Source organism: Astyanax mexicanus, chromosome 4, assembly GCF_023375975.1.
Source record: "Astyanax mexicanus isolate ESR-SI-001 chromosome 4, AstMex3_surface, whole genome shotgun sequence".
NCBI lineage: Eukaryota > Metazoa > Chordata > Actinopteri > Characiformes > Acestrorhamphidae > Astyanax > Astyanax mexicanus.
This window is the reverse complement of record NC_064411.1, coordinates 21,556,244-21,583,707: the sequence shown is the minus strand read 5'-3', so window position 1 is coordinate 21,583,707 and position 27,464 is coordinate 21,556,244. Positions and strand designations below refer to the sequence as shown.

General features: G+C 36.3%; 2 protein-coding genes across 15 annotated transcripts in view; one reads left to right on the top strand and one right to left on the bottom strand.

Moving 5' to 3' along the window:
- The window catches only part of LOC111196704 (NLR family CARD domain-containing protein 3-like), a 124,074-nt gene that overhangs the window by 76,856 nt on the left and 19,754 nt on the right, over nucleotides 1-27,464 (top strand). For 3 of the 14 annotated variants that reach the window (XM_049477092.1, XM_049477093.1, XM_049477089.1), the window contains exons 2-4: nucleotides 24,084-24,180; nucleotides 25,169-25,288; nucleotides 25,417-25,530. The exons of 3 other annotated variants lie outside the window; for them this stretch is intronic. In XM_049477092.1, coding sequence (XP_049333049.1) covers nucleotides 24,131-24,180; nucleotides 25,169-25,288; nucleotides 25,417-25,530 — 284 coding nt within the window. In that variant the 5' untranslated portion in view covers nucleotides 24,084-24,130. Of the gene's footprint in view, nucleotides 1-23,200; nucleotides 23,305-23,640; nucleotides 23,733-24,083; nucleotides 24,181-25,168; nucleotides 25,289-25,416; nucleotides 25,531-27,464 lie in introns of those variants that run through there. 8 more of the 14 variants (XM_049477090.1, XM_049477091.1, XM_049477086.1 and 5 more) reach the window with 6 other exon arrangements.
- LOC111196938 (uncharacterized) lies at nucleotides 727-3,136 on the bottom strand. The gene is made up of 4 exons (XM_049478247.1): nucleotides 2,758-3,136; nucleotides 2,394-2,642; nucleotides 1,154-1,361; nucleotides 727-1,071 (listed from the first exon to the last, which is right to left on the bottom strand). The coding sequence occupies exons 1-4, from the start codon at nucleotides 2,883-2,885 to the stop codon at nucleotides 871-873; spliced, it is 786 nt and encodes a 261-aa protein (XP_049334204.1). The 5' UTR covers nucleotides 2,886-3,136; the 3' UTR covers nucleotides 727-870.

The following is a 27,464-nucleotide window of genomic DNA, read 5'->3' as shown; positions in this document are numbered from 1 at the left end:
AGGTGATCACTACAGATACTGGTTATTTACTGTTTTTCTTCTCCAATTAAGGGTACCAAGATTTTTTCCTGCTTTTGTTGGAGTAACTGTCTCTGATGTTCACAGAAGGCTGTTTTTGGACCACCATCACCTCTTTACCAAACCAAAAGAATAAATGCTTAACCAAATAATAAATTATTGACGAATTGAAGAGGTGTTCTACTTCTATTTCATCCAGCAACGAGAGCATTAGAGTGAGGTTGTTACCACTCCACCTTATCCTCAACACTGCTCTACAGCTCAATGTTGGAGCCCACCTCAGGCATTAAGAAAGGTGCCAATAGATTGTCTGTCTGCTACAGAGGGTTGTACGTCTAGACAAGCTGTGTTTGCATTTGCACACCTGTCAGCAATGGGTGCAGCCAAATACATTAATTATAAGAGTTATATTTATAATATAAGTGTCAGATTTAGCCAATGTTCTATTGATTGCCTGTTGTGTTGTGCTGTTCTTGGGAGTAGTCTGGATTAGTGTTTAGAAAGTCTAGTGTTCATCCAGATGTCTTTAGAATAGAGAGAGTTTACATCAACTGTATACTTGACATAACATACACTGACTGAAGTTGTCTACAGTTTTATCTCAGAAAATGACTTTTATACAATATTCAGATGGATTAAAACAATACAAAAATACAACGTATTTGTAATGCTTCATTTATTTGGAAAGAAAAACAAAAGTGTGAGATGTGTGTGTGTGTGTGTGTGTGTGTGTGTGTGTGTGTGAGAAATTCTGTTGACAGAAACTGTGTAATATACAAACAAACTGTCAACAATCCACTGGTAAGTGTGCATATAGAAAAATCTGTCTTAAGAGATGCATGAAGACATTGGTCAACCAAACCAGTTAGTAAGTAACCCAAGGGCCTGAATGTAAGAAGCAACTCCATAGTCCTCATTAGTGCTGTTCTGTTGAGGAAGTCTGCTCAACTCCTCTTGAGATAGCACCCTGGAAAGCTGCACCTCAGGAATGACCAGGGCTAAATCCCGATCACCAGGTGGGCCCCTCCAGTCTACACCATACAGTTCATCCACCTAGGTATAAGCGAAAATGATTTGATTATTTATTCTTCAAATGCTTGCACATACATGCCCATCTCAAGTGTTCCAAATGTACCTGTGGTGGATCTGGACTGGCTGGACTGTTGCTGTTTGTGTGCCACAACTGCTGAGGAGACTGGTTCCTCTCTGTTCTTAGGGGATGGTTGTTCCACCCTTCAACAAAAGAATCAAGGTGCTGCTGTAGTCTGGGAAGAAACACCCAGTGTAGGGCAAAAATGTGCAAGTCATTGTCTGGAGACAGGATGCCCTCACTCTCTAAACTCCTGAAAAGTGTGTGGAACAGATCTGTTACGCCTCCAAAGGCGCTCAATTCTGTAAGATATAAAGAAATAAATATATTTTTAATTAAAATATTACTATACAACAATTTTATCATTATTATATACTATTACTAATGCAACAGCTCTGTATGTAAATATAAGTACTACTCTAATGTATTTTATGTATACTTGTGAAGCAAAAGTAAAAAGTTATTTAACCTCATAACAGGCCTTGGCCATGCATGCATGTTTCTCTGCAGTAAAATAACTTATTTACATTCTGAAAACTTAATTTCAGATCAGTATCTGAGGAATCAAACCCAATTCTTCATGTTTGAAAATATACAAAAAAGCTAAACAATCGTTACAGAACAAAAGGCTTATAGGAAATTAATCATTTGATTTGTATTCAGGAAATATTTATTTTAAAATGAAATTTAGGAAAGAGGCAATTTGACAATTGCAGATTTACTTTCATATTTTCAGTTATAACTTCTTATCAAACATGAAACCTTTATATGTAATGCTTTAATAAAAATTCTACAGATGCAGGTGTGTGATATCAGGAATAACATTTATTTAAAAAAATGCCTGCCTGTTAAGGGGTTAATTTCTATTACTTTGATAACTTTATAAAATAAATATTCATGACTGCAGCCATACAGGAATCCTTAAGAGAATATGTATTCAAAATAATGTTAAAACAAGATATATGCTAGCAGTCTGTAAATTGAAGCTAAAAAACAGCAAGTGTGACCATGTTAAGGCCAAGTGAATTATAGAAGTTGGAGCAAGGCCTGATAGTGGGTGCCGATGGGTAGGTCATTCCATTTAATAATGTCACGTGTGTACCAATGTCATAGAAGGCTTTTAAGGTTGCAACAGTATTAGATTTACAAGGTACAATAAAATTCTCCAACAATATCTGTACTTTATCCACTTTTGGTGCTATCATGATACCCTTTTAAACAGTACAGTGTGAAGCTGAATACAAATGTGTGTTTAATGACAGTGTGTGGTATGTGTTTGCAGTACCTTTGATTGTGCACGCTTCTCCCAGCAATGTGTGAACTGCGGTTCATTCCCCTGGTACTAATCATAAAGGAAGCAACGTCTCTGTTCTCCCCTCCCTTGTCACTACGTACTCGTGACGGGATGCCATATTTCTGTGTTGCCTGCCAGAAGTGTTTGTAAACAGTGTCTGCACGATTGTTGGCAGAAGCTTGCAGGTAGACCACCAGTCTGCTGAAGCCATCAATAGCTCCATGTATGACAATACGCCACCTGTGCATATACAAGCAGACAAAACCACTGAATCTACCTTTAACATGAAGAACAATGCTGACACTATTCTGCCAGTTGCAAAAAATAGCTTTACAAACATTGTTTGTTGCATTACCTTATGAGCTTGTGGTTCCCATCGATATGCCAAAGGCAATTTGGAGCAGGAACATTGTACACTCTCCTTCTAACAGTATGTAGACAGAGTGTACGCTCAAGCAATCCTTGAGGGTCTGTGCGCAGCATTGACTGTTTCAGTCTGTGCTCTGGAAGGGGTGGAAACACTGAAAAGTTATCTCTTATTTCTAAAGGTGGTCTCTAACAATATCTATCTCCAATCTTAAATGCATGCAGTTAATATTGTACTCATGTACAAACTGTCTTTACATGTAAACACATTTTATTGTTTTATCCTATATGTGAAGGCAACAGGTAATCAAGACAGTTTTGTTATTGGTAAATATATACTCAACATATAAATATACCCCATTCACTTCAAATTTACATGAAAAACATATTTAGACTTTTTACCTGTCATATTAACAAGGTTTATGTATTCATAGGCATAAACTAAGACGTGTCTTTGGAGAGGAAAAAATATTCAGAGGAGGTAGTGGATAAGATACTAAGATACTGACTAAAATTGATGTATTAAGTAAAGAAATAAAAATGATGCATGTGTCTTCAAACGTACACGTAAAGCATAATAATTGAACAGTATACTTTGCTTATGTAAATTAATAAAGATTATCTAATTGTGATTCATTTCAATACCCCACCTTATTTAAATTAGTATGACACTGGTAGGCTGAGAATATAATATTCAAAAGTGGAAACAGGAATAAGTGTGAATACAAATATGATAAATAAATTAAAATATAAAGAAAACAGTTGATCATTTAAAATAACAAAATTAAATTAATGTTAAATGTGTTTTATGGGATATTCTTCTAAATTTTAACAGAAATTTGCCTTTTTACAGATTGTTTCTACAGTATAAACCTTATTTTTATACTGAGGAAATTATGAAAATACATAAAATACATAAAAATCGGTTTAAGGATTGTAAAACAAGGAAAAGCTTCTTTAAAGGCCTGAAGAGTGTGACAAGAGTTAAAAGGCATGTAAACAACAAACAAACTGTATACAGAAATGAAACCTCTATTAGCCTTGCACAGATAAACGATATTATCCATGTCCATGCCATGTGATGTGGCATTCCATTATTTAAGCATTGAAATTGTACAAGCAATCTATATATATATATATATATATATATATATATATATATATATATATATATATATATATATAATAAAAATGAAAACTATTATTTTTAACACAACAAAAAATGCACAAGGATGACGTTTTAATTAAGAGTTATAAATAATGGGGCAAATAAGTTCATTTGCAAAAACAGGTGCTATTCTTCCAACATAATCTTTATCGGTTTTTTTCAAATTAAGTCACACACAGCATGCAGGAAACTGAGGCAGCAGGAAAGAGAGTTAATTTAATTAATAGAAATTAATTCAGAAATAAATAACAAAAATATTAATTGACGACCAATTAACGAAAACGAAAAAGAGACTAAAAAATAAAACATGAATACCTGAAAACCAGAACTATGACGAAAAGTACCGCTATTATACTTTTCGTCAACGAAGAAAAACAAAACGAAAATGCCAAACACCAAGGAAATTTAATTATTGGTCAGTGATCGGACATCTGCTCTACATGGTGTACGTACCCGCAACCGGAGCTGCGGCCGCGGACAAGCGCTTATCTGCGCGTCAGCTCTCCGCGCGCGTCCGCTTGTCCGGCCGGCCCCCGGGCATCGGGTCGGGCTCGGGCAGAGAATCAGCCTAAATACAGGTTGCGTGCTGTTGTGGCTAATTATTGTCCAATATGGACATATAGGAGCTAGGACTTGTAAAATAATTAGCCACAACAGCACGCAAAGTGTAAAGTGTAAATAAAAAATTGAGACAGATTCAAATAGTCACAACAGTGTGTTATAAAATAAGTAAAGTCTCTTCTTCAGAAACAAAAAAATCAAGCTAAATAAATTAAAATTAACAATTGAATTTTGTCAGTATTTAAACAATTTTTAGAGAAATAAAAAATGGCAGGAGTAAAACAGTTTAAAGATATTCACAGTATCAGATGCACTGATATTATTATTACTGGTTAGTCAGGATAATTAAAGGACTGTACTTCTCTTTATATATAAATAAGATTTATTGTAAACGAATAAATAAAACAACTGTGATTTAGTATCTAAAATAATGGAATTATAACAAAGCATCTCTTTCTCCTTCACCACAAAAAGCCATTAAAACGAAAGATAATTCCGCTCAGAAATCATAAGTGCGGCTGATGAGGCGCGTTTCTCCGCAATATTTTAAAGGAGCTCATTTGGTTAAGCCTAAAAGTGTTTAAATAACACTTGTCTGTTTTTGCAAAGGAAGTCTAAATATTACCCATTATTTATAATTGTATTCTTAATTTAAACGTCACCCATGTGCATCAGCCCTGTATATCTACTTGAATAATTTCAACTGTAAAAAATAATATTACAAATAATGTATTATTATTATTATTATTATTAGTAGTAGTAGTAGCAGTATTATCAACCATTGTTTTTGGGGGGAGGGGTGCAAAAACAAAAGAGCCGTCCATGGGGGACATTCACAGTAGCAAAGGGATAGCAAGGCACTCAGTAAAAAAATAAATACATTAAAACAGTACAGTATTTACATAATAAATAAGTCAAGAAGTATTAAAAAATCGTATTTACAAATAATTGCATGTTGCCTCCTAATCGCACAGTCCCATGTTCAAATAGATCAAACTAAACACAGTTCTTAAAAATATCCTGCAGAACTGATGTCATATCTTGGTAGCATTGTCAACATTTATTTTAATAACATCATATAATATTTCTACCATGTAACCCAGGCCTTTTAAAGCCTGAAATTTAATGACATCCTCAGTGATACAAAACTGACATGAAGTCAATGTTCTTGTGCAGAAAGAATTGCATAATATAATATATTTAGATCTTAATATTATTTATAATCTCCGACTATTTATCAGTTCCAGGAATAATAATTTTTAATCCTAGATCATTTTAGGGATATGAGAAATATACATTTTATTATGCATGTTTCAACCCATCACATACTCCATATACTTGCAGTATAAATGATATGTATGGGCTGTCAGTTTCTAACCACAGAATTGCTGCTGACCACAGAAATCCAGATGGTTTGGGGTGAGCTGGAGCAGAGTGAAGGCAAAGGAGCAACAAGTGCTAAACACCTCTGAGAACTCCTTCAAGACTGTTGGAAATCCATTTCAGGTGGCCACCTCTTGAAGCTCATTGAGAGAATGCCAAGAGTGTGCAAAGCAGTAATCAGAGCAAATGGTGGCTATTTTGGAGAAACTAGAATATATTTATTTTTAGTTATTTCACCTTTTCACCTAGTGCTTTTTTTTTTTGTTAAATATGTAACTCCACATGTGTTCATTTATAGTTTTGATGCCTTCAGTGAGAATCTACAATGTAATCATGTAGTCATGAAAATAAAGAAAAAACGCCTTCGAAGGGTTCGAACTGATACGCCGAATATTTTTGCAACAGCTGGTACTGATAATCCAAGGCTGAGATAGCGAATTATACCGCTGAGTGGGACAGGTATTTTCTGAGGTCCTCCTGTTCTCGGTTGGACTGCTGGAGCACAGAGTTGTTCCAGAATGTTCCTCAGTGCATTTTTGAAGGTTTCTGGAAAGTCTTCGCCGTGAAGTGTGAGAACATGGCCTGTGTTCTCTAAAATCCACTCCAGTTTGAAAATCACATAGTCGTCTGTAACTGACCCAGCCTCAATTTGTTCAATTACAGTGTTTATTTGCTCTTTTATCCTGTCACGATTCAGCTTTCAAGTACAACTACGAGCCATTGCTTCTGACTGATGTCTAAGCCCCGCCCCAAATTTGAGGGAGCACTCCTATTGGACAGTTATTAAATTTACATGTGGCACGATTACAGCGCTTGCCTAGACGGAATGCAATCCTATGCATTGTGATTTGCTTTTGCACATTCGCAGCGCCACACAGTGGAATACAATGCCGTTCGTTAGATTGCATTTTAAGGTGGCTTGTGACACTAATTCTGCGTTTCTTTCTTTAAATACAAATCCACACACACACTGGAGCTATTGATTTTCATTGTGGCATGTTTTCATCACATCAGTGTTTAAAAGCAATCTCGTAAGTATTACATTTAAAGGAGGAGTTAATGTTTAAAGTACCTTATGGTGAAAAGTAATACCGCTGTGCCTTGATTACATTTCAAGGTGTATTTCATTCAATTCTGGCACTAATTCAGCGTTTGGTTTTGAAAATGCAAATAAGTGCGTATTGTTTTTCAATAAAGAGATCAAGTGCAATGAAATGTAATGTAAAAGTATTTTTGCATTTCATTTTGGCACTTATTCTGCATATTAGTGAGGAAAAGCAATGCATTTTGTTGATTGTTTTTACATTTTTCCACCCTAGTGTTTGCTTTTCAATTTGGCACTAATTCCTCTCCCTAATAAACTGCTGCACCGTGGTTTAAACTGGTTTTCAGGGTTAGAATGAATAACTAGCTAAAATACTGGCCCTACCTAGCGTTAGCTAAATTAACTATCTAGCTATTTTACCTTGTGTTAGCTACATTACTATCTAGCTATTTTATCTAGCTTTATCTAAATTAACTATCTAGCTATTTTATCTAGCTTTATCTAAATTAACTATCTAGCTATTTTAATTAGCGTTAGCTAAATTAACTATCTAGCTATTTTACCTAGCGTTAGCTAAACTGACTATCTAGCTATTTCTAACTATTATACCTAGCATTAGCTAAATTAACTCTCTAGCTATTTTACCTAGCTTTAGTCACATTAACTTTCTAGGTGTTTATCCTAACATTTGCTAAATTAACTTTATTAGCTAACACTAGCTAGGACAGTATAAACACAGATATAAAAAATATTTTTAATAAATACTTTTGTGTATTCTGCCTTTTTTTAGTAGATTCTCTAACTGAATATACAGAGTTTAAATTAAAAGAGGTGGTTGTTGCTGTATTTTCACCTTTTTCTCTAAATTGAATACAGAGACGTAAGCTGCACTCACCTCAGAACCAGCAGTAAAGCCTCTGCAGCTACAGCAGGTCTGTGGGGCGCGTCCAGTTCACTACATGCTCCCTTCTTCCCTACTGCCTACCTAGTCCATAATCAGTGTTGGTTGGTCAAGGTTACTTTTAAAATGTAATCCCTTACAGATTACTGATTACATCACTCAAAATGTAATTTGTGACGTAATCAGTTACATCACTTAAGTGAGTAACGTAATCTGATTACTTTGGATTACTTACAATTTTGTAGGTTTTTTTAAACCTGAATGAATGTAGCAACCACATATTGCATATTATTCTTTTATTTTTCTTTCCAGTTAACAAATAGATAAACAAATGAAACAGCCTTTACAATCACCCTATAAAAATACTTATGAACCCATTTCATCAAACAATTTTATGAAACACTTCTATAAATTGATGATAAAACCATTAAAAACCATTAAAAACCAAACAATGTAATAACCAATCTAGGGGTGTAAATCACAAGATTCATTATGATACGATACGATTATTTTAGTCAGCGATATGATAATGTACGATACCTCAAATTATGGCACGATACGATACGATTCGGTTCAATAAGATTTAATGCGGTTACAATCTAAGAACTTTCTAAGAACTCTCAAATGCAAACAAAATATAATTTGAATGTTTTATTATTAAATATCAAATGCAGTGTATTCATAAACAGTAAACAATAATTTACTTCAACACTTTAATTTCCATTATTTAGGTTCCTTTTGAGAACATCAAATGCAGAGGAAAATGTAAAAAAAAAAAAACCTCAACATTTCCTGATTCAGTAGGGTCTTGACGAACAAATTACAAAATTTGTAATTTATATCACAATGCATTGAAGAGTTACACTGCATTATATTAGGTGTCCACCAGGCGTCTCCAAAGTGTTCAAAACCTCTCCAGAGTGCCTTTAATCTAATACAAAGATACACAAGTAAATCTGTTACTATACAACAACAGTTTGTAATATTTTTGTTTGTTTGTGATAAAAGTCTATTTCAGAGTAATATTAATATTTTTTTGATGAAATGACACAAAATCAAACGTATGCACGCTGTTTAGCAGAGGGATTTTGGTGACAGCGGTTAGGCATGCCCCACCCCCAGCCATTAGGAGACCAATCAGGGAAAATTACGTACCAGTGTGGACTATTGGTTGAAATAGGTGTCAATCACTTTTGTGACCCTGGAGAAAGGCTATGACCTGATTTGATTGGATTGGATTGATCCAGCGCCCACGTTATTGGTTCAAAAGACGATCCCTCAAGAACAATAGTGGTTTGTGGACCAAAAAAATTTTTTTTATTTTTATTATTGCTTGTCAAAGGTCCCAGATGGTTTTTCTTGCAGTGTAAAACACTTTATGGGTCACACTTTTGGACCAATTACAGGAAGTAGAAGAAGACTGTCACCACTCACTAAACAATAGAAAAAGAACCAATATTGAAATGATTTTTTCAGATTATGCTGGTGATTCCTGTATGTACTGTAACTGTAATTGGTCAAAAGTCATCATTTACACAGGGTACTGCTTTCTGACATTGTGCAGCAATTGACCAAGAGGGCCATCTTTGTGATTCTGGCCTAGCCAGTAGGTCCACTCAATGCTGCACAGGTGTTCTCTTAAGAGCTTTTCTGTTTTATTCCTTCTTAAATCGCCAAATGTGGCTTTTGTATGTTGACCAAGCCCTTTCGATATTCTGTGTGTGGCCTCCATCCGCTCATCACTTAAACATGTTGACCCTGGATTGACATGCTTTGTAATCATAGGGATAAGGTGTTGTCTTGGATAAAAGTGGTCATCTTCTTTACCCTTTTATGGCTAGTATCCCAAATACCCATTTTTTTCTTTGCCACGTTTCTCCAACTCTTTCATGTCCATACTAGAAGAACAGAAAAAAATGACATCATGTCGTGACAAACGCACAGTAATGATGACACCACATTAAATGTTTTTATTTTTATTATTGCTTGTGTGGAAGTGCTGGATTAATATTAAATGTCCATTTTTTTTTTTTGAGTACTAAAATCCACATCCAGCAAATGTTCCACCGGACTACTTCACTCGTACGTCATAGGACTATCTGCCAATCAGGAGTCGTAACTAGGATAAACAGGGAACTAGGAAATGAATGGGGGGCAGAGAGTAAGGGAACGGGCCGGCATGGTTCTAGTGTTTGGGATTTATCCTCGTAAAAAACGGAAACAATTCTGATCGTTTCATGCAGACTTTCTCTGTCTCTCTCAGTGATCGTTGTCTCTCTTTAGTTCAGGGGTGTCCAAACTTTTCTTGTTGGGGGCAAGAAGTGGAAATAAATGTGCAGTTACGGGCCACAGAATCTGTAATAAAAATAAATAATGATATATACTACTTATAATAATAATTTACACATCATTGTACTTCTTTATCTATCTTTGACAGTGTAAAATAAGATAAAAAAAAATGTCTCTTATACTCCTTCATTTCGGATTCCTGACAAATTAAACATACACACTTACCTCTGAACTAAATTTTCCCAACGTGCCTGAAATCTGCCACAGATGGAAGTCAAATGCTCGCGGTAAAACAAAGCAAGGCTTTATTACAAGGCATGTACACAGAGAGCATAGTCAAATAACAGGTGTGGGTCAAAACCAGAGAGACAACAAACCAATACATCAGAGACTAATCACAAACCGAAAACGAAACCATTAGCCAGAAGCTGAGTTTAATAAACCAAGAAATCACAAATATAAACAGAGCAATAGGGTAGAAACATAGTCAAAAAAAGGAAACAAGGGTCACATACGGAAAATTCATACAGAAAGAAAACAGTCAGTAATTTGCTGGTGAAACAGGGAAAATATCTCGCAGCAAACATGACAAACAAACGGGTATTTATATTATCAGTAAATTACAAACACCTGAACACAATCTAAAACTCTAAAAACTCAAACTCAAACTCATCACTCTAAAAGTGATGTAGAGTGCGCAAGTGAGCCGCTATTGGCCAAACACGTGGTGTTGTCAGATGCATGCTTGGGATTGCAGTTCCAGACCAGGATTTGTCCATAGAGGGAACGGGAGAGTGAGTGTTATGAACTACAAAGTCTGCAGCAGGCGTGACAAATTGCTCTATATTCACCCATTCATTTTGAATTGTCCTCTGGTGCTTAAACAAACCTTGAATACATCTCAAGATGGTATTCTCCTCAATATAAGAGATTCTCTGAGCAGGTTAGCTTAACTTAATTGCCTGCAGTTTAGCTGTGCTTAAAACGTAGCTCAGCATTAACTTAATTTAAAAAAAAATAAAAATGTGTATATAAATATATAGCGTATAATGTTTTCATTTTTTTATACTCACTGTGCTCACAGTTCCCTTTAGTGTGAAGTAGTTATCTGAGCTTGCTGTTTTTTTATATGTTTTGGAGAGGGGGTAGATGGAGCCTCTAATTCTGGGGGTACAGTTATGTTAACCGTTTTAAAGAGGCTTGTAGAGGGGTTAAAAAACATTTTTAAGTCTCCATAACGACCTGTCAGATTAAAGTTTTTAATAAAGTAGGATTGGCCCTCCTCCACTCGGTCACAATCCCTCTCTTTAAGGTGGGCAGTTGCAGAAACAGCCCCATCAGACAAGGCACAAGATGCAGATGGTGTGGATGACTAAATGGCCATCACTCCATCTACCACCTCGAAACATTCAGCCTTTGAAAAAACAAGTTTCTCCACACATTTTGCTCTCACAGGACCAGGCCTATGGTAAGGCGCCTGATGCATTGAAAACATTCTAAAGGAATAAAAAAGAACAGTATTAATCATTACAAGGCTTTATTGAGACTTCAATAAATACAATTTACTTTTAATAGCCATGATTCTTCAGTTTATATTCAAATAATTTTGTACAAATAAGTACAATAAATTATTCTGCTAAAAAAAACTACGTCAAAAAGGTTTAAGGCAGAAAAGAGGCTAGCCTTACCGATACTGTGGTTGGTGAGCTGATGCTGGAGTTATAACTTGGTTATAACATTTTACAGCGTAAAATCAATCAAACATTTAAAATGTCCTTCTAGTGGCCCTACAAATGAATGGGTTCATATAGAGCATTTGAACAAAATCATGTTCAGGAATTCCCATTGACAAACTTTATTCTATTTTTCATTCAGCCAGAGGAGGAGTCAGAGAGCCCACACTCAATGAGGATGGAGTTTTTTTTTTATTATTTATTGGAACAGTTAGCCTAGCATGCTCCCTTGTATGTTATGTCCCCTTGTGATTCATACATCTGGCCTGCTAGTTGCTGCTATTACATTTACCCCTGGTGACCTATTTGTGATAAAATTCCTAAAAATTCCCCAGGTTCACCAAAATGTCATGGGACCCTAAATAACAACTTTTGACCGACTGTCTCGGAATGGGCTGAAACATGGCAACAACAAATTCTTATAATCCAGAGCCCGACGCATAGGTACCTTTATTTCTTTCTTGTCCCCATGGCTACCAACCATTTTCGTCTCTAAAAGTGCAATCCATTGGTGCAAAAATCATCATCCTAGCACGTTACTAAGGGGAGCCAGAGGTCCCTAACTCCATGAGGCAGTCGAGTAATGAGCCTAGTATTTTTTAAAAATAAAACAATGACGCCACCCTATTCTGTTTTCTATTTAAAAACACTTACATCCTATATGATGTCATAGGACTGCCCCTGAGATCGCCAAAGTGTCATGGGACCCTATATAACAACTTTTTGACCACATGTCTCAAAACGCCCTAAAACCCGTCCCCTGCCCCCTCGGGGCCATGGTAGGACATGTGGTCGCCTTAAAATCCTGATCCTTTAGGGATAAGAATCACCTAAGTGTCATCATAACACCTTGGAGGCCGAAAAAAGCATTGCACGATTGATCCCCTGAAACCACGTCTAAATTCACCTGTCACTGGCACAGCCAGAACTCAATCTCGATCACCCTGCGCTCCAAAATACCCCATACCATCACTTCCTCACCACAGAAAAATACACCTTACTCAGAGCCTTCAGCAATCAACTATAAAAATAAAATATACTCTAAAATCTGCATGACAGTTATAAGGACTTATATTTATGTTCAGTACACAGACTTAATAACTGTAGCTTAATATAGCAGACACAGGCATTCTGCTGTGTGAGAATTTTAACAGATGCTTATTCTCACTCAAATGCTGGAGTTTTTTAAATGAAAAAAGAGAGAAAAGCACTTCGACTAAACATAAATTCATTTTATTTCACTTCGCTATTATTTAACTGAAACTGACTTTTATTTATATCTGAAAAATAAAGCGCACTGTCATCCTGGCGTCTGGTGCTGCCTGTTAATTATATAAAACTAAAACATTTGAAATACACAGAAATATAAAGCTATATTTCAGCATTCATTTCTTATCACCAGGGCAAATTTATTAAAATATTAAATATATTAATTTATTCATTAAAATCTCGTCCAGCGATCTAAAATATCGCAGGCACGCAAAGCGGAGCTTGGCGCAGCGCACAGAATAACCTCTGTCTTCTAAAAAAAAACGAGGATATAAATATTATAAAACTCAGTTCAGTTAAATTAAAATAAGTAAGGACCTGTAAGTTAATCAAATATTGTCAAATATAAAGGATAGGTTGTGGTTTTGGTGAGCTGTTTTCATGATTTGAAACTGAAACTAACCAAAACTTTTATTATTCTGCGCAGAAAGCCTGTGATTGTTTTAAATGAGCTTTTTAAAATGAGTTTATATTTTATATATTTTTTTAATTTTATTTTAATGATCAAATTATTTTATTGGTCAATTTATATATATATATATATATATATTTTGTTTTCCCCATGTTCTTATTTTTTTTATATATAAATTTGATAATTTCTTATCATTCTTATCAATTTACTTTACTTTCACTACTATTATATTTTTCTTCATAAGATATAAATTCTTTACTTTTTATGTAATCATTTTTATGATCTTTTTTAAATGTCTTATTTTTCCTTTTTTACTTATATTTTAGTTTTTATGTCTATTTTTAAAATATTTTAATCCCTTTTAAACTGTAAATGCTCAGTGGCATTGTAAATAAGAATCTCCCTCCAGTGTAAATAATTGATTGCTTGATTAATATTCAATGTTGCAAACTCAGTTTTTACATAAACAATAAAGAGAATAGAGAATAAAATAACATTACTCTTCTCTTATATGAGCTGCTGGTGAATCTTCACAGTGTGACGCGCAGTCAGTTTCCAAAATAGGAATGAACAGAAGTCAGCGCGCTCCTGTGTCTTAAAGGGGATGGATACAGACACACTGATTGGTTTATTTCACGTTATGCCCAAAACACACCCATGAATAATTAAGGGAATTAAAACACGCCTTTTGCGCCGTTGGAGCTGCGCAAGGCGTATTGTTCGCGCCCTTACGGTGAATTTACACTGCTCCGACGCGTCAACGCACAGCGACGGATCCCATTCATTTTCAATGGGAAGCGCCGCCTCCGTCAGACGCAGTCGCGCGGTGCATCATGGGTCCGACGCGTCGAGAGCGGGGGATGCGATGCGATGAAAAGTTGAGCCGAGCTGAACTTTATGCAAAGGAGTCCGTCCAACGCAATGCGTCTATCCAATCATGGTGAATTTACACTGCTCCGTCGCGACAACGCACATGGTCGCACTAGCCCCCTCCAACTGGTCGCATGTGGGCGTGACAAAGGCGTTCCCTGCGCCGTCCAATTACATCGTTTTAATAAATGGGAAATGCTTTTATATAAGCTATTATTATTTCCATTAATTAATAAATATAAATGTGTCTTTATAGATATAAATGTTTGAATGAGCTTCATTACACTGTCTAGTGAACAGTATATAAGCTGACAAAAGCAAACTTTTCCAATTAAATTACATATTAATATTTTAAAAACCCACCAGAGACTCCAACAATCACAGCAGCCTTTCTCCTCGCTGACAGAGTCCCTGTGAATCAGCAGGGATTTTATAAAGAACAGGGAAGCCTGAAACTTCTCTTCTAGGCTTCTCTGGACGCTTGAAAGTGGAACTAACGGTACGCGTCCACTGGCACTTTTCTTCAACGCAGGTCGCCGTGCCGGATGTCTCGGCTCGCCGCGTGTGGGCGTGTCTGTGACGTGAACGTACACAACGGAAGCGCATTATTATTATTATTATTAGTAGTAGTAGTAGTAGTATAATACTACTAATAATAATAATTATTATTATTATTATTACTATAACTACTATCATTAATATGAGGAATACTTTTTCTGTTTTTGCTAATGTACTGAACATATTCTAATTTATTAATAAATACTATAGTAACTAAATGTGTTACTAACATAACATAATTTAAATGTACATATAATCTATACTTTGAGTATATCCGATCATAGGCATTAGTGCTTCAAAATACTTTTTGTTAATGCACCAGAGCACAGCAATTATGGGAAAAAATTAATTCAACATATTTAAATAATCTTTAAATATATGTAGATTTTTTTACAGAGATATTTCCTAAGTTACTTTTTTTTAAGCACAGTTTTTATCATGTGTACCAGTTAACCAAGCTGTCTAACTAGCTAGTTAACCTGGTTAAATATTTAGACCAATCCAACTGCAAAACAAACTACTACAACAAACTACTACAAAAACATACCAATAAGGTACTCATTCACACTCACCCGAGACCCCCACACACTCTGCAACCCTCCGCCATGCAAAATTCCACCTATTAAGGTCCTTGTAAATAACAAGTGAGGGGTCATAAAGCTCAGGGAAGCCAGAGACTGCTGTTATCAGCTTCTCCTCCATTTTGAATTGCGCCTTTTCTGTGTGTGACGCTCTACGTGACGTAGCCTACTCTGCTCTGATTGGCCGGACGCAGCGCGGCGGCCGGATTCATTTGAATAAAGTTGAGATCTGATCAACTTTCCTGCCGGAGGGCGGGGCTGCTCTCAACGCAACGCAACCCAGCATGCATCGCGGCATGCGGCGGCTCTCTCCATTGAAATGAATAGGGTGCGTCGGTGCTTAAGTGCCAGTGGACGCGCGCCTTAACGGTGAATTTACACTGCTCCGACGCGACAACGCACAGCGACGGATCCCATTCATTTTCAATGGGAAGCGCCGCCTCCGTCAGACGCAGTCGCGCGGTGCATCATGGGTCCGACGCGTCGAGAGCGGGGGATGCGATGCGATGAAAAGTTGAGCCGAGCTGAACTTTATGCAAATGAGCCCGTCCAACGCAATGCGTCTATCCAATCAGAGAGCAGGTGTTTGCCTGATACACGTCCTCAGCGCAGCGCATGAAAACATTTTAGTTCCGCTTTCAAACGTTCCAGAAAACCATGGAAGAAAAGCTAATCATTGCGTTTTCAGGCTTCCCAGTGCTTTATGATCAGTCCCTGCCGATTTACAGGGACTCTGATCAGCGCAATGCAGCATGGAGAAAGGTTGCGGAGATAGTTGGGGTCTCTGGTTGGTTATATTAATTTAATATAATTTAATTGAAAACATCTAACTTTTGTTAGCCTATATGTTGCTCACCACACAGTGTTATGAAGCTCAATAGAACATTTACATTCATAAATATACATATAAATATATTTATATTTATTAGTTTATAAAAAATAAAGCTTGTATAAAACAATTTTCCATTTATTAATACCTCCTTTACGCTTCTATTTACAACTAATTGAATTTATGATTGAAAAATGTATTAATTTGCAAAAAAATAGTTTCATTAAATTTATTTGAGTAATGCATTCAAAATAAAGATTTGGTTTAAGATTTCAGTGTATGTTCACAATTGTCCATTTTGCAATTAAAAAAAAAAACTGTATAGGGAGATAAATTAAATATATATTTCTCTTATTCTGTTTTAGAGGAAATCTGCCGTGCACGGTGGAGAAGCCTCAGAGATGTATACAAAAGGGAAAAAAAGGAAAGGAACAGGAGTGGGGCTGGGGCCTCATCTCATAGGCCATGGAAATATAGTGCAGTGATGGGGTTCCTGGCCCCTTTTGTGGAAGGCAGGCTCACCAGTGGCAACTTGCCACGCCAAGCTTCTCAGGCAGGGCCAGCTATGTCCAGTGACCAGCCAGCAGCAGCTCAGGAGCAGCCAGCAGCAGCTCAGGAGCATTTGGAGGCATTAAACCTCAGCCAGACAGAAACAGTCCCTGAACCTCAACAGTACCCTGTTGAGTACCCTGTAATCGTTGAGGTAGCAGCAGTGGCAGAACCTGTTCCTGACACCCCTGGGTTTAGGGCAGGAAGAAGGAAGCGCCAGACAATGAGCCCCTTTGAGCGAGAGCTTCTGGCATCTCTTGGGGATGCATCTGTTCCGGCAGCACCTCCACCTCCCCCTCCCCCAAGCACAGATGAGGATGAGCTTTTTTTCCTCAGTTTAATTCCGTCACTAAAAAGGCTGTCTGTAGCAAAAAAAGCAGAGGTAAAGTTCAAGATACACAAACTAATTTTTGAGGCTGGGCAGGAGAGTGAATGACTTCCTGAAGTAGAAAAAGATAAAGTGTAAATAGTTTTTTAACTGAATACCTGAAACAAAAAAGTTAAAAGTGTAAATTGATTTTAGTATGTTATAAATGGTTCATATGAGTTCAATTAAATATTTGTTTATAAAAAAACATTTGGAGTGAATGGTCCTCTTTATTGTATAATAAATAAAATTGCAAATGTAAAAAATAACTATTAAAAAAATAAAAATAACTAACAGTGTAACTGAATATAATAATTAAAAAAACTTGATCAGTTTCCTAGTCCATATACTCAGTAAATGATAATGATAATGAGTATTATAAATTTGAGAATCAAATGTATCTACAGAAAAATTAAATGTAGCTGTCAACATTACATATTTGTAAATGAATATGTATGTTGTACACTAAATTATATTTTCACAATGATTTTACAGCTGTAAAATGAAATGTTATTTTCAGGTTTATACTGGTGTTTGTGCTTGTGCAGACTGGAATTTTGCACTTTAATTTGAATTTGTGGGTGGCTCTTAAAAGAGCCTTTGAGTTGCACTGACTAAATGCGGTCTTGCCAGGATACAGCACCCTCTTGATTGAAGAAAGAGGTGAAAGTTCCCCTGATGGTTATGGCCTCTCTTGTGGCGTTGTTTGTCCCCATCCTGGATACTTCCTGGAGAGCCACATTAGTGTCATCCTCAGGTGCAGGGTTAGGATTTGACACCCTATGCTCCCCCCTCAGGCTTGTGACCCTAAGAAAGTTATGCAGAATGCAGGTGGCTTTGACACACACCTCGGCAGTGGCAGGACTGACTCCAATAACTCGCCTGTACATCCTCCACTGGGAAGAGAGTATGCCAAAGGCACATTCTACAACCAGCCTGGCACGGCTGAGGCGATAGTTGAAGACCCTTTGCTCTCTTGGAAGGTTTGTGCCGGGGAAAGGACGCATCAGGTTCCTGCGGAGGGGGAACGCCTCATCTCCCACAAAGACATGTGGTATGGGCCCACAATGATCTGATCCTGAGATCACAGTGTCTTCTGGAAGCTGAAGGGTGCCATCTCTGAGCCTCTCACCAAAGGCTGAGTTATACAGTGACCCACCGTCACTTGTTCTTCCATACCCACCGATGTCAACAACCCGGAACAGGTAGTCTGCATCAACAACTGCCAAGAGAACAATGGAAAATGTTCCCTTGTAGTTGTGATACAGGGAGCCAGAGTTTGGTAGAGCTTGGATGACAACATGTTTTCCATCTATTGAACCGAGGCAGTTGGGGAAATTCCAGCGATGGTAGAACCCCTCGGCTATACTTTCCCAATCTTCTGAAGATGGAATGGGCATGAAGTCATTCAAGAGGGACAACCAGATAACTTCCGCCACCTCTTTAACAATCCCAGCCACTGTGCTGTGCCCCACTCTGTAGTTGAACGCTATTGTCCTGAACGAATCCCCAGTTGCAAGATATCTGTAAATTCACATAGAGAGAATTCTTATTAGCTTGTGCATAAAATGTTAATGCCACACAAACACTGTTGACTACCCTTCTAAAAGAAAAGTGTATTAAGTATATTTTTTAAAAGTATGCTTAACATGGAAAGGTACATACTTTTTCAAATTAAAACATACTTAAATACATACTAAATGTACCATTTTGGAACATAAGTATATTTCAATTGTAATGAAGCTATATTTAAACAACATACAAGTATTAAATTGTGCTTTTGAGTTCTTTTTCTGTACAACTTTTGCAAACTTTAGATTTAAGTCTGTGATTTTTAAACAACTTTTTAATATACTTTAAGTATGTTGTAAATATACTATTGGCATATTGATGCACATATTGTGTGCACCTTTAATGCTACTGGGAAATAAATACTCAGTACAGTATTTATTGCCACTATATATATATTTTCAACGTACACCATGTATAATTTAAACCATGGCTTATAAAAACATTATATGGAAATACAGAGAAAGCGTATTTAATGTGTATTTTCATTAAGTATATTAAATTGAATATGAACCATTAGTATTGTTTACCTACTTCGAACATACTTTTAATGCTCTTAACTATACTTCCTTTTCACAAGGGTAGTAATGTTAGATTTTAAACAGTGTAGCAATTATTTGTATAGTATTTGGTATTACATTAAAAGGTTTATGGTCATATTTGATCACACACTGATATACTATAATGGCTGGAATTAACTCTGATAAATTTTAACACTACCTGTTCAGAAAATCTAACAGTTCACAGTGGAATATGATAACGTATTATGATATAATAAATGTCAGACAGACACTATTCACTGAGTAATTAATTCATAATAATTTACAACATAATTATAAAAATAGAACAGTAAGTTACCTTAAACAAATTGCAAGGCGTTCAGCAGCACCAATTGCTTGCCGTAAACTGGTGTTGATCCTCGTAATCCGGGGTCCGACTCGTCCCAACAGGTTATCAAACTGGCCTTTGGACAGTCTAAAATACTGCTGGAACAGGACATCATCCAGGCGAAGCTCTTGTGCCAAGCGGTGGTACTCCCCTTGCTGCTGCCGGCCACGCAGTATCTGGTGAACCCAGACAGACCGGCGGCGTTTTCTACGCAGATACAGGAAGGCAATTCTCTTTTTATGATCCATAATGAATAAAAACAGCAATTCGAGGGTGCCCATATTTATACTCAACAACATTCCCTCCAAAATTCAAAATCCGGGCGGGAAAATATATGGTTGGGTGGAAATATCAAGAAATAGCTGACGGATACTCGAGCGTTCGTCACCGCTGCACCGTTACCCCTGGAAACATACACAAACGATTTGATTGGACGACGCAGGGAACGCCTTCGTCACGCCCACATGCGACCGGTTGGAGGGGGGTAGTGCGACCGTGTGCGTTGTCGCGTCGGAGCAGTGTAAATTCACCGTAATGCACCGCGCGACTGCGTCTGACGGAGGCGGTGCTTCCCATTGAAAATGAATGGGATCCGTCGCTGTGCGTTGTCGCGACGGAGCAGTGTAAATTCACCGTCAGGATACAAAAGACACAGGACACGCCCCTAAATTCAGCTGCGCAAAGCACAATTAACTAGTGCGCTATAGATCTCTAAAATAGGGCCCTTAATCTCTAGTGTTATTGCTCAAGAGAAGGGTAAGAACAGCTATAATATTATTATTGTTATTATTATTATTATTATTATTATTATTATTAATATTATTATTATTAATAATATTCCAAGTACTAATGTTTCTTGGAGAGAGTATGGCTTTTTATGGATTATAATTATGGATTATATTATAAGAGATTATAATTTTTTAAATGTATTTGTTAAACTAAGGACTTAAAATTAGGGACTTTATTTAACTTGTACAACTGTGTACTTTTACAGTACTTGGGAAAATGTGAATATACTGCTGCAAATTGTAAATATTAAACTAAACCAGTAAAATAATTACACAGAATATATTTGAAATATATTATATACATATCAGATGACAATGTTTGGCAATCACACTAATATTGTATTAAAAAAAGAAGCCTTACTTTGAATACAGAAAGTAATAGCAGTCATAATTCCTTAAACAAGTAAACAATAAAATGTGTAGTGTGTAAGTTATTTTAAATTTTTATATTAATAATTCAGACTATGCCCCGATCCTTTTCACTCACTCTACACATAAAATATTTAGTTCAGTTAAAAACTCTATTAGACTATTAGACAACCATATGTGACCCTCATAATCCCAATTCATGTAAACAAACAAAACATTACAAAACAGGTAAAAAGATTTGTAATCTCACTCATTCATAAATCACTGCAGTGTCTGTGTTCCACCAGCAGATGGCCTCCAAGCTCCACCAAAAAACATCTCCTCTAGAAATCTGATCAGGAGCAGATAATGGAAGCTGCTGAAAAATCATCTCAACGCAAACAAACAAGTTAATGTAAGAATTTACTGTATCTGGACCTGTAATATACGCACTTGTTTGAACACACCACACAAAGCTGACAAAATAATAAGTCACAAGATTATTACACACACAAAAAAAGTATTACATAGAAAACTATTACATTAAAAATCCACACAAATTATATATTATATTGTATCATATACAAATATGTAGTAAGTAAATCAAACAATTGCGTTAAGGAAATTCAAATCACGTCACCTCCTGCCTTAGACAAACACTAAAACTTTATTCTTCCAAAAAAAATCCCGTCATAAAACATTATTTTAGTATCGCTAGCAATGTTGTAAATCAGTGCGTAAGAAACTGTGTTGGGCGCGTACCGCATTTCCGCAGCGTGAGGCTATTTTTTCTAGATTTTTTATCTTGTACACTACTTAGGGAGCCTAATGAAGAAACACCATGTCTCCTATAGGCATTAAACATACATTATTACACACATTATCAGCCACCAATATCAGGGTAAGAGCTGTTATTGTTAAAATAAAAGCTTAAGTGAATATATTTTCCAGTTAATATAGAGTATTTTAAGCTGAATGTAAAATAGGGGACCCTTCTAATTCAGCAGGTCTTGTCTCTGGGGGGCACCGAAGTAAACAAAACTTTAATTTCCTAAAAAAACATTTTCTTTCAAAGTCAAACGAGTGCTGGACTTTAATCTACACAGATTTCTCTCCTTAAAACTGATTATTTGGGTGAGTAAAGCTCTTACATTAATTTACAGTAAGCTTAGACTTCCACAATTTTGACTGAAATGGCTGAAAATAGAGGCCGCTACGCTAGCTAGCGCTTAGCTACCTAGTTACAAGCCATAGCAACCGCTCACATAGCCGAGTTCTAACACCACTGTGGCTAAATACACTAATTACAATATAAAAGACACACACAGGGGACAGTATGAACACCTACCTGCTGTTTTACTGCTGTTTTTAGCCTCTTTAATTCTACATGCTAATCGCTATATTAGCTTCAGTCACCTAGCTTAGCTAGCTAGCTCAGAGCAGGTAGTTAACAAGCTGCCACTCTAACTTACCTGTGTCTGGTGAACCGTGTTGTGTAGCAAAAATAATATATTATATTATATTAACTATATATTGTAGCAAGGAACACATTTTTTGACAAAACAAAAGTTTTAATTATCTGGATCCTAGTTTTATAATTTGCAATTTTCCACTGATTTAATTTTATTTTCAACTTCCTCTTCCTTATTTTCCCAGTTTATTTTAGCACATTTATCTTTTGTTATATCATTTCATCCCATCCAGATGTCTTCTGTTTTATCCTAATTTTATTTTGCTTCTGCTACGTCGTAATAAATTCTATAATCCGGAACTCTTTCTGATTTCTTACGATTACTGTGATGTCATCATCAGCAAAGTCTGTAAGTTTAAAAGATTCTTTACCTAAGATATCAATTTTGGTATAATTTTAAATTTTATTTAAAAGAGGACTAACTGCTAACACACACATAAGACTGCACTTAAAGGGCAGCCTTGTTTGACTCCTCTATGTGTCTTAAATTCTGTTAAAATACCCTTTAACATTAATTTGAGCTACTGATTTTTCATATAATAACTTGATCTTATAAATTAAATTTGGTGGAAAACCGTAGTGCTGCAAATCATTCCATAAATATTCCCTGAACACATAGTCAAATGCCTTTTCCTGGTCTAAAGTATTTATATAAAATTCCTTATCATTATTTAAATTTATTCAAGGAGGAGCACTTTTGGACGGGTAGCAGAACTCGGCAGAACACCGGTCTGAAACTTCAGGCTCATGAATATTCAAACATTCCATTCAGCCCTGTGATATGATTGACTGACAAAAGCGAAAAACTAACAGTAGCTACGCCCACTCAGCGCCTATTCGCTGTGAGAGAGTGATGGGGCGGGGCTTAGAGGGAGAAAGGTGTGACGCAGTGAATGAGAGAGTGAAAGCAAGTTCAGTCTCCTCCATTAGAAGAGGACAGAAGTCCGGATTTACTCGGTAAGTTCAGAACTGAAGAGAATGTAGAACAGAACCGTGTAGCTTAAAGTCAGAACCGGTTCTAAAGGTTCCTCAGATCCAGAACCGGTTCTTTAAGCTCAGCTCAGTGTCCGATTCCACTGGAAGAACCAGGATCAGCATGGAGATCTGAACCGGGCCTGGATCAGACCTGGACCTGGTCTAGATCAGACCGGCTGGAGAACAATCAGCTGTAACAGATCAATAATGCTGTAAACTGAAGAGAAATGCGCAGATATAGATTGATATTTATTGATCACAGTGTAGTTTATGCTGTTTAAAGCGCATTACTGCTTAATGTGGACTTTGATCTGTTTGGGAGATAAAAACCGGAACTGCTATAAAGGCGTGTTTATATGCAGTAGCGCTGTTCAACCAGCAGGGGGAGCAACGGAGCTCAAGATCACGTGGTGTGTTAGTGTTTTTAATCCTGCTGTTTTATATTATACTTAAATAATCTCTCTATTCTGATTCAGTAACATAATAATTTATTATTAAAAATAGTAGAACAGTGTGTATATTTATAATGTTGCGTAATGCAGTAATATTACTACTAATAATTAAATTATAATCATTATAATAACAGTAAATGTCTATTAAATCTGTAGAATAATGTGTAATGAGGATAAATCACACTGTTATGTATCGTTCTCTGTTTGGTTTGTTATGTTAGTTTATCAGGTTTTGTTTAATGCAGTTCTGATGATAATGTCATTATTGTAAGAATAAAGGTTTTATTGTAACGGCTGATCTGTTCTCAGGGGTCGGTGTCGGCAGTGTTCAGCTGTGTGTGAATGAAGAAGAGTAAATGATGGATCTTCAGAACTCCAGCAGTGGAGGAGGACCTCCTGTCCTAAAGTGAGTAAATTAAGTGATGGGTTTAATATGTAAAGTAGTTTTGTATTGTAATGGTTTCAGCTCTAATCCTGGAGCTGTGATCTGCATATTTTACAGTTTTAAAATATTGAGAACAGAGTTTCTCCTGGACCAGAGTCAGAACCCTGTGCTGCATTTAAACACAGAGAAACGATTAACAAACCAGCCAGTTATTCTTATAGTAGAATGTGTTTCTAATCTGTATTTAAAGTACATATCTGCCTTTAATATCTAATAGTTAATATTAATAATATGTTTCCTTCTGGCACAGTAACAGTATTAGGTGGTTGCTATGGTATGGGGTGATTGCACATTTATGTTAAAAATATGGTTCAAATTTTTGAACATAATTGTGATGATTTGCTCAAAATCCGGATCGGATTAGTCTGTAGTGAAAGTGAAATCTGAACCAGATCCATTGTGAGGATCCGTCTCGGATTTTACCACACGCTGTCTGGGTTTACATTAGCATTAGAAATGAGGAAATCCTGAAGTGCTGCATTTATATAGATCAGATGGAAGTGATTGGGTTTGTTATTAAAGCTGTGGAATGAAGCTTCTCACAGAAAGACTTGTTCTATTCTGTTCTGATCTGTATCTCTGTTAGAGTTCAGTATAAAAAATATACCTTTTAGTTTATAATACAGTATAATTGTGTAATTGTGTAGCTCTTACCAATACATGTTATTAACTAGATACCGATCTCTAAAATACATATAGTAAATATGATCTAATCAGGTGATGACATTGTGACATCATAACAAACACACAAATATATTCAACAGTATTGTTAAAGAAATTAAAATATGTATATTTATTAGACGAGCGTTTTTCAGTTTGGGGCAGCTGACAGAAAGCTTCGGGACGCTTCTGGGACGGTTATGAAGAAGTTAGTCTGGAACCTGTGAATAAGTTTTAGTAAAGGAACACATTACTCCACACTTTACTCTCATCATGGATCATCATGAAGATCTGTTTACAGGGAGAAGAGAGCAGCATCTCCAGCCCCCAGTGGAGTGTCTATGAAGAGTGACGGGTCCATGGTTCATCCTCCAGGGTTCAGCAGTGGAGGAGGAAGCTCTGGGTCTCGGTACATCACTGCACTAAACTACTGTTCTGTTCTGAGAGGGAAGCTCTTCAGTTCCTGATCTTTATTAAAGATGTGCTGTGTGTTTCACTGTGTAAATGCTGGAGTTTCACTGTGTTTAATATTAACAGAACTGAAACCCAGAGAGGAGCTTCTCCAGAACCCAGCTGTGTTTCTATGAAGAGTGACCGGTCCATCGATCATCCTCCTCTTTTCAGCAGTGAAGATATGACCTCTGACCCACAGTGAGTGAAACATCACTTACATCATTTACTGATTTTTACTATAATTTACCTTTTTAAAGCATAACACACACACACACACACACACAAGTTTTTCTGTATGTAATGATCAGTGTACACAGCTGGGTGTGATGGGGAGGCGGGGTTTAGATTAGACTGACTGACCTGAACAATGAGAGTAAATTACAATATCATCATATATCTATATTAGGGGTGTGTGATGCTGATAAAATGAATATCTAAAAATTTTTCATAATTTTGTCAGATTAAAAAAACAGTATTTTACATTATTCAAAAACATGTTTAGAAAAGTATAGATTATGGTAATAAACTGCAATTCTTAAATGATCGTAAGATTTGCTTACTAAATGTATTAATGAAAACAAACAATATATTTAATATTTAAACATTAAACTCGCACCTTCAATCAAATTAAAACATTAATTGTATTAATCACAACAATATTCTGTGAAGGGACAACAATCATTGTGCAGTGTGTTGTGTTTGGCAGACTAGATTATTTTTTGTTTTATTGTTAATTTCAGTATAAATGAGAATATTTTAATGTGCTGAGTAACTGATTTTAACTGAGAGCTTTAATGGAGGAAATAAACACTAGAGTAGCTCCATATTCCACCTTTAACAGAATGGAAAGAGAAAACATGCCTTCAGCTGTGTGTGTGTGTGTGTGTGTGTGTGTGTGTGTGTGTGTGTGTGTGTGTTTGTGTGTGTGTGTGTTTGTGTGTGTGTGTGTTTGTGTGTGTGTGTGTGTGTGTGTGTGAGAGAGCATGGGGGAGAGAGAGAGATTTGGAGGAAAATGAAGCGTGAATGAAAAACCCACAATGGTCACAGAAATATCTTGAATGTGACAAAAGTAATACTAAATAAAAATAAATGAAAATCTGACATTGATTTTGAACTGTGGGTCATGGGTCTTGCAACAGGATAATGACCCTAAACACACAGCTAAAAACACCCAAGAATGGCTAAGAGGAAAACATTAGACTATTCTGAAGTGTTTCTATGAGTCCTGACCTAAATCCTATTGAGCATCTTTGGAAGGAGCTGAAACATGAAGCCGTCTGGAAAAGGCTCTTTCAAACCTGAGACAGCAGGAGCAGTTAACTCATGAGGAGTGGACCAAAATATCTGCTGAGAGCTGCAGGAATCGTTTAATTGCAGTGATTACCTTAAAAGGTTGTGCAACTAAATATTAAGTTAAGGGTACCATCATTTCTGCCCAGGCCTGTTTCATGAGATTTTTATATATATTTAAAATAATTATGTTAAAGCATGACTGAAAAGCAATATCTGACTTTCATATGTTCATTTTCATAGCATTTTTATTTATTATTACTTTTGTCAGATTCAAGTTATTTCTGGGACCATTGTGTTTTTTTTTTTTTTTCATTAACCGCGGGGTACCAACAATTTTGTCCATGTGTGTTTGTGTGCTCTGTACTGTCCTCTTTTATGCTAAATTAAACACAATAAATGCTACTTCTGCTGTAATTGCCCTGCTAACATATCTAAAATATTATTGATGGTAAACTAAAGCTTATATAAGAGCTGAATCGTTTCTCCTAACTGTACGAAAAATATTCTCCACTCAAAGCTTTATGACGCAGAGCACATTAGCGCCATCTGGTGGCCAAACCACAAAGTGCTTTATGTGTCTGGTGGAAAATATTTTTTTTTGGCTAGGATTATTGCTTCTAAAACTGTTCCAGTGTATTGAAAACAGGACATTTATTGTTTCTTTAATAGCATTGAATAAAACTTCATCATCTGTTCCAGTAATGGGAGAATGTGTTCTAGTACAATACATAGAACAGTAATGTATTCAGAATGAATTAGGTACACTTTAGAACATATTTTGTTAAGTAATTCTGGAGAACTTTTTAGCTGTTTTCTTTCTAATTACATTCACATTGTTG

Bases quoted from the DNA above. Each gene is read 5' to 3' on its own strand.
- LOC111196938 (XM_049478247.1), bottom strand. From the start codon at position 2,885: ATGCTGCGCACAGACCCTCAAGGATTGCTTGAGCGTACACTCTGTCTA. The intron at 2,643-2,757 runs GTAATGCAACAA...GTATATGCACAG, and splicing joins GGGAACCACAAGCTCATAAG to GTGGCGTATTGTCATACATG. The intron at 1,362-2,393 runs GTACTGCAAACA...CACACTTTTCAG, and splicing joins AGAAGCGTGCACAATCAAAG to GAGTTTAGAGAGTGAGGGCA.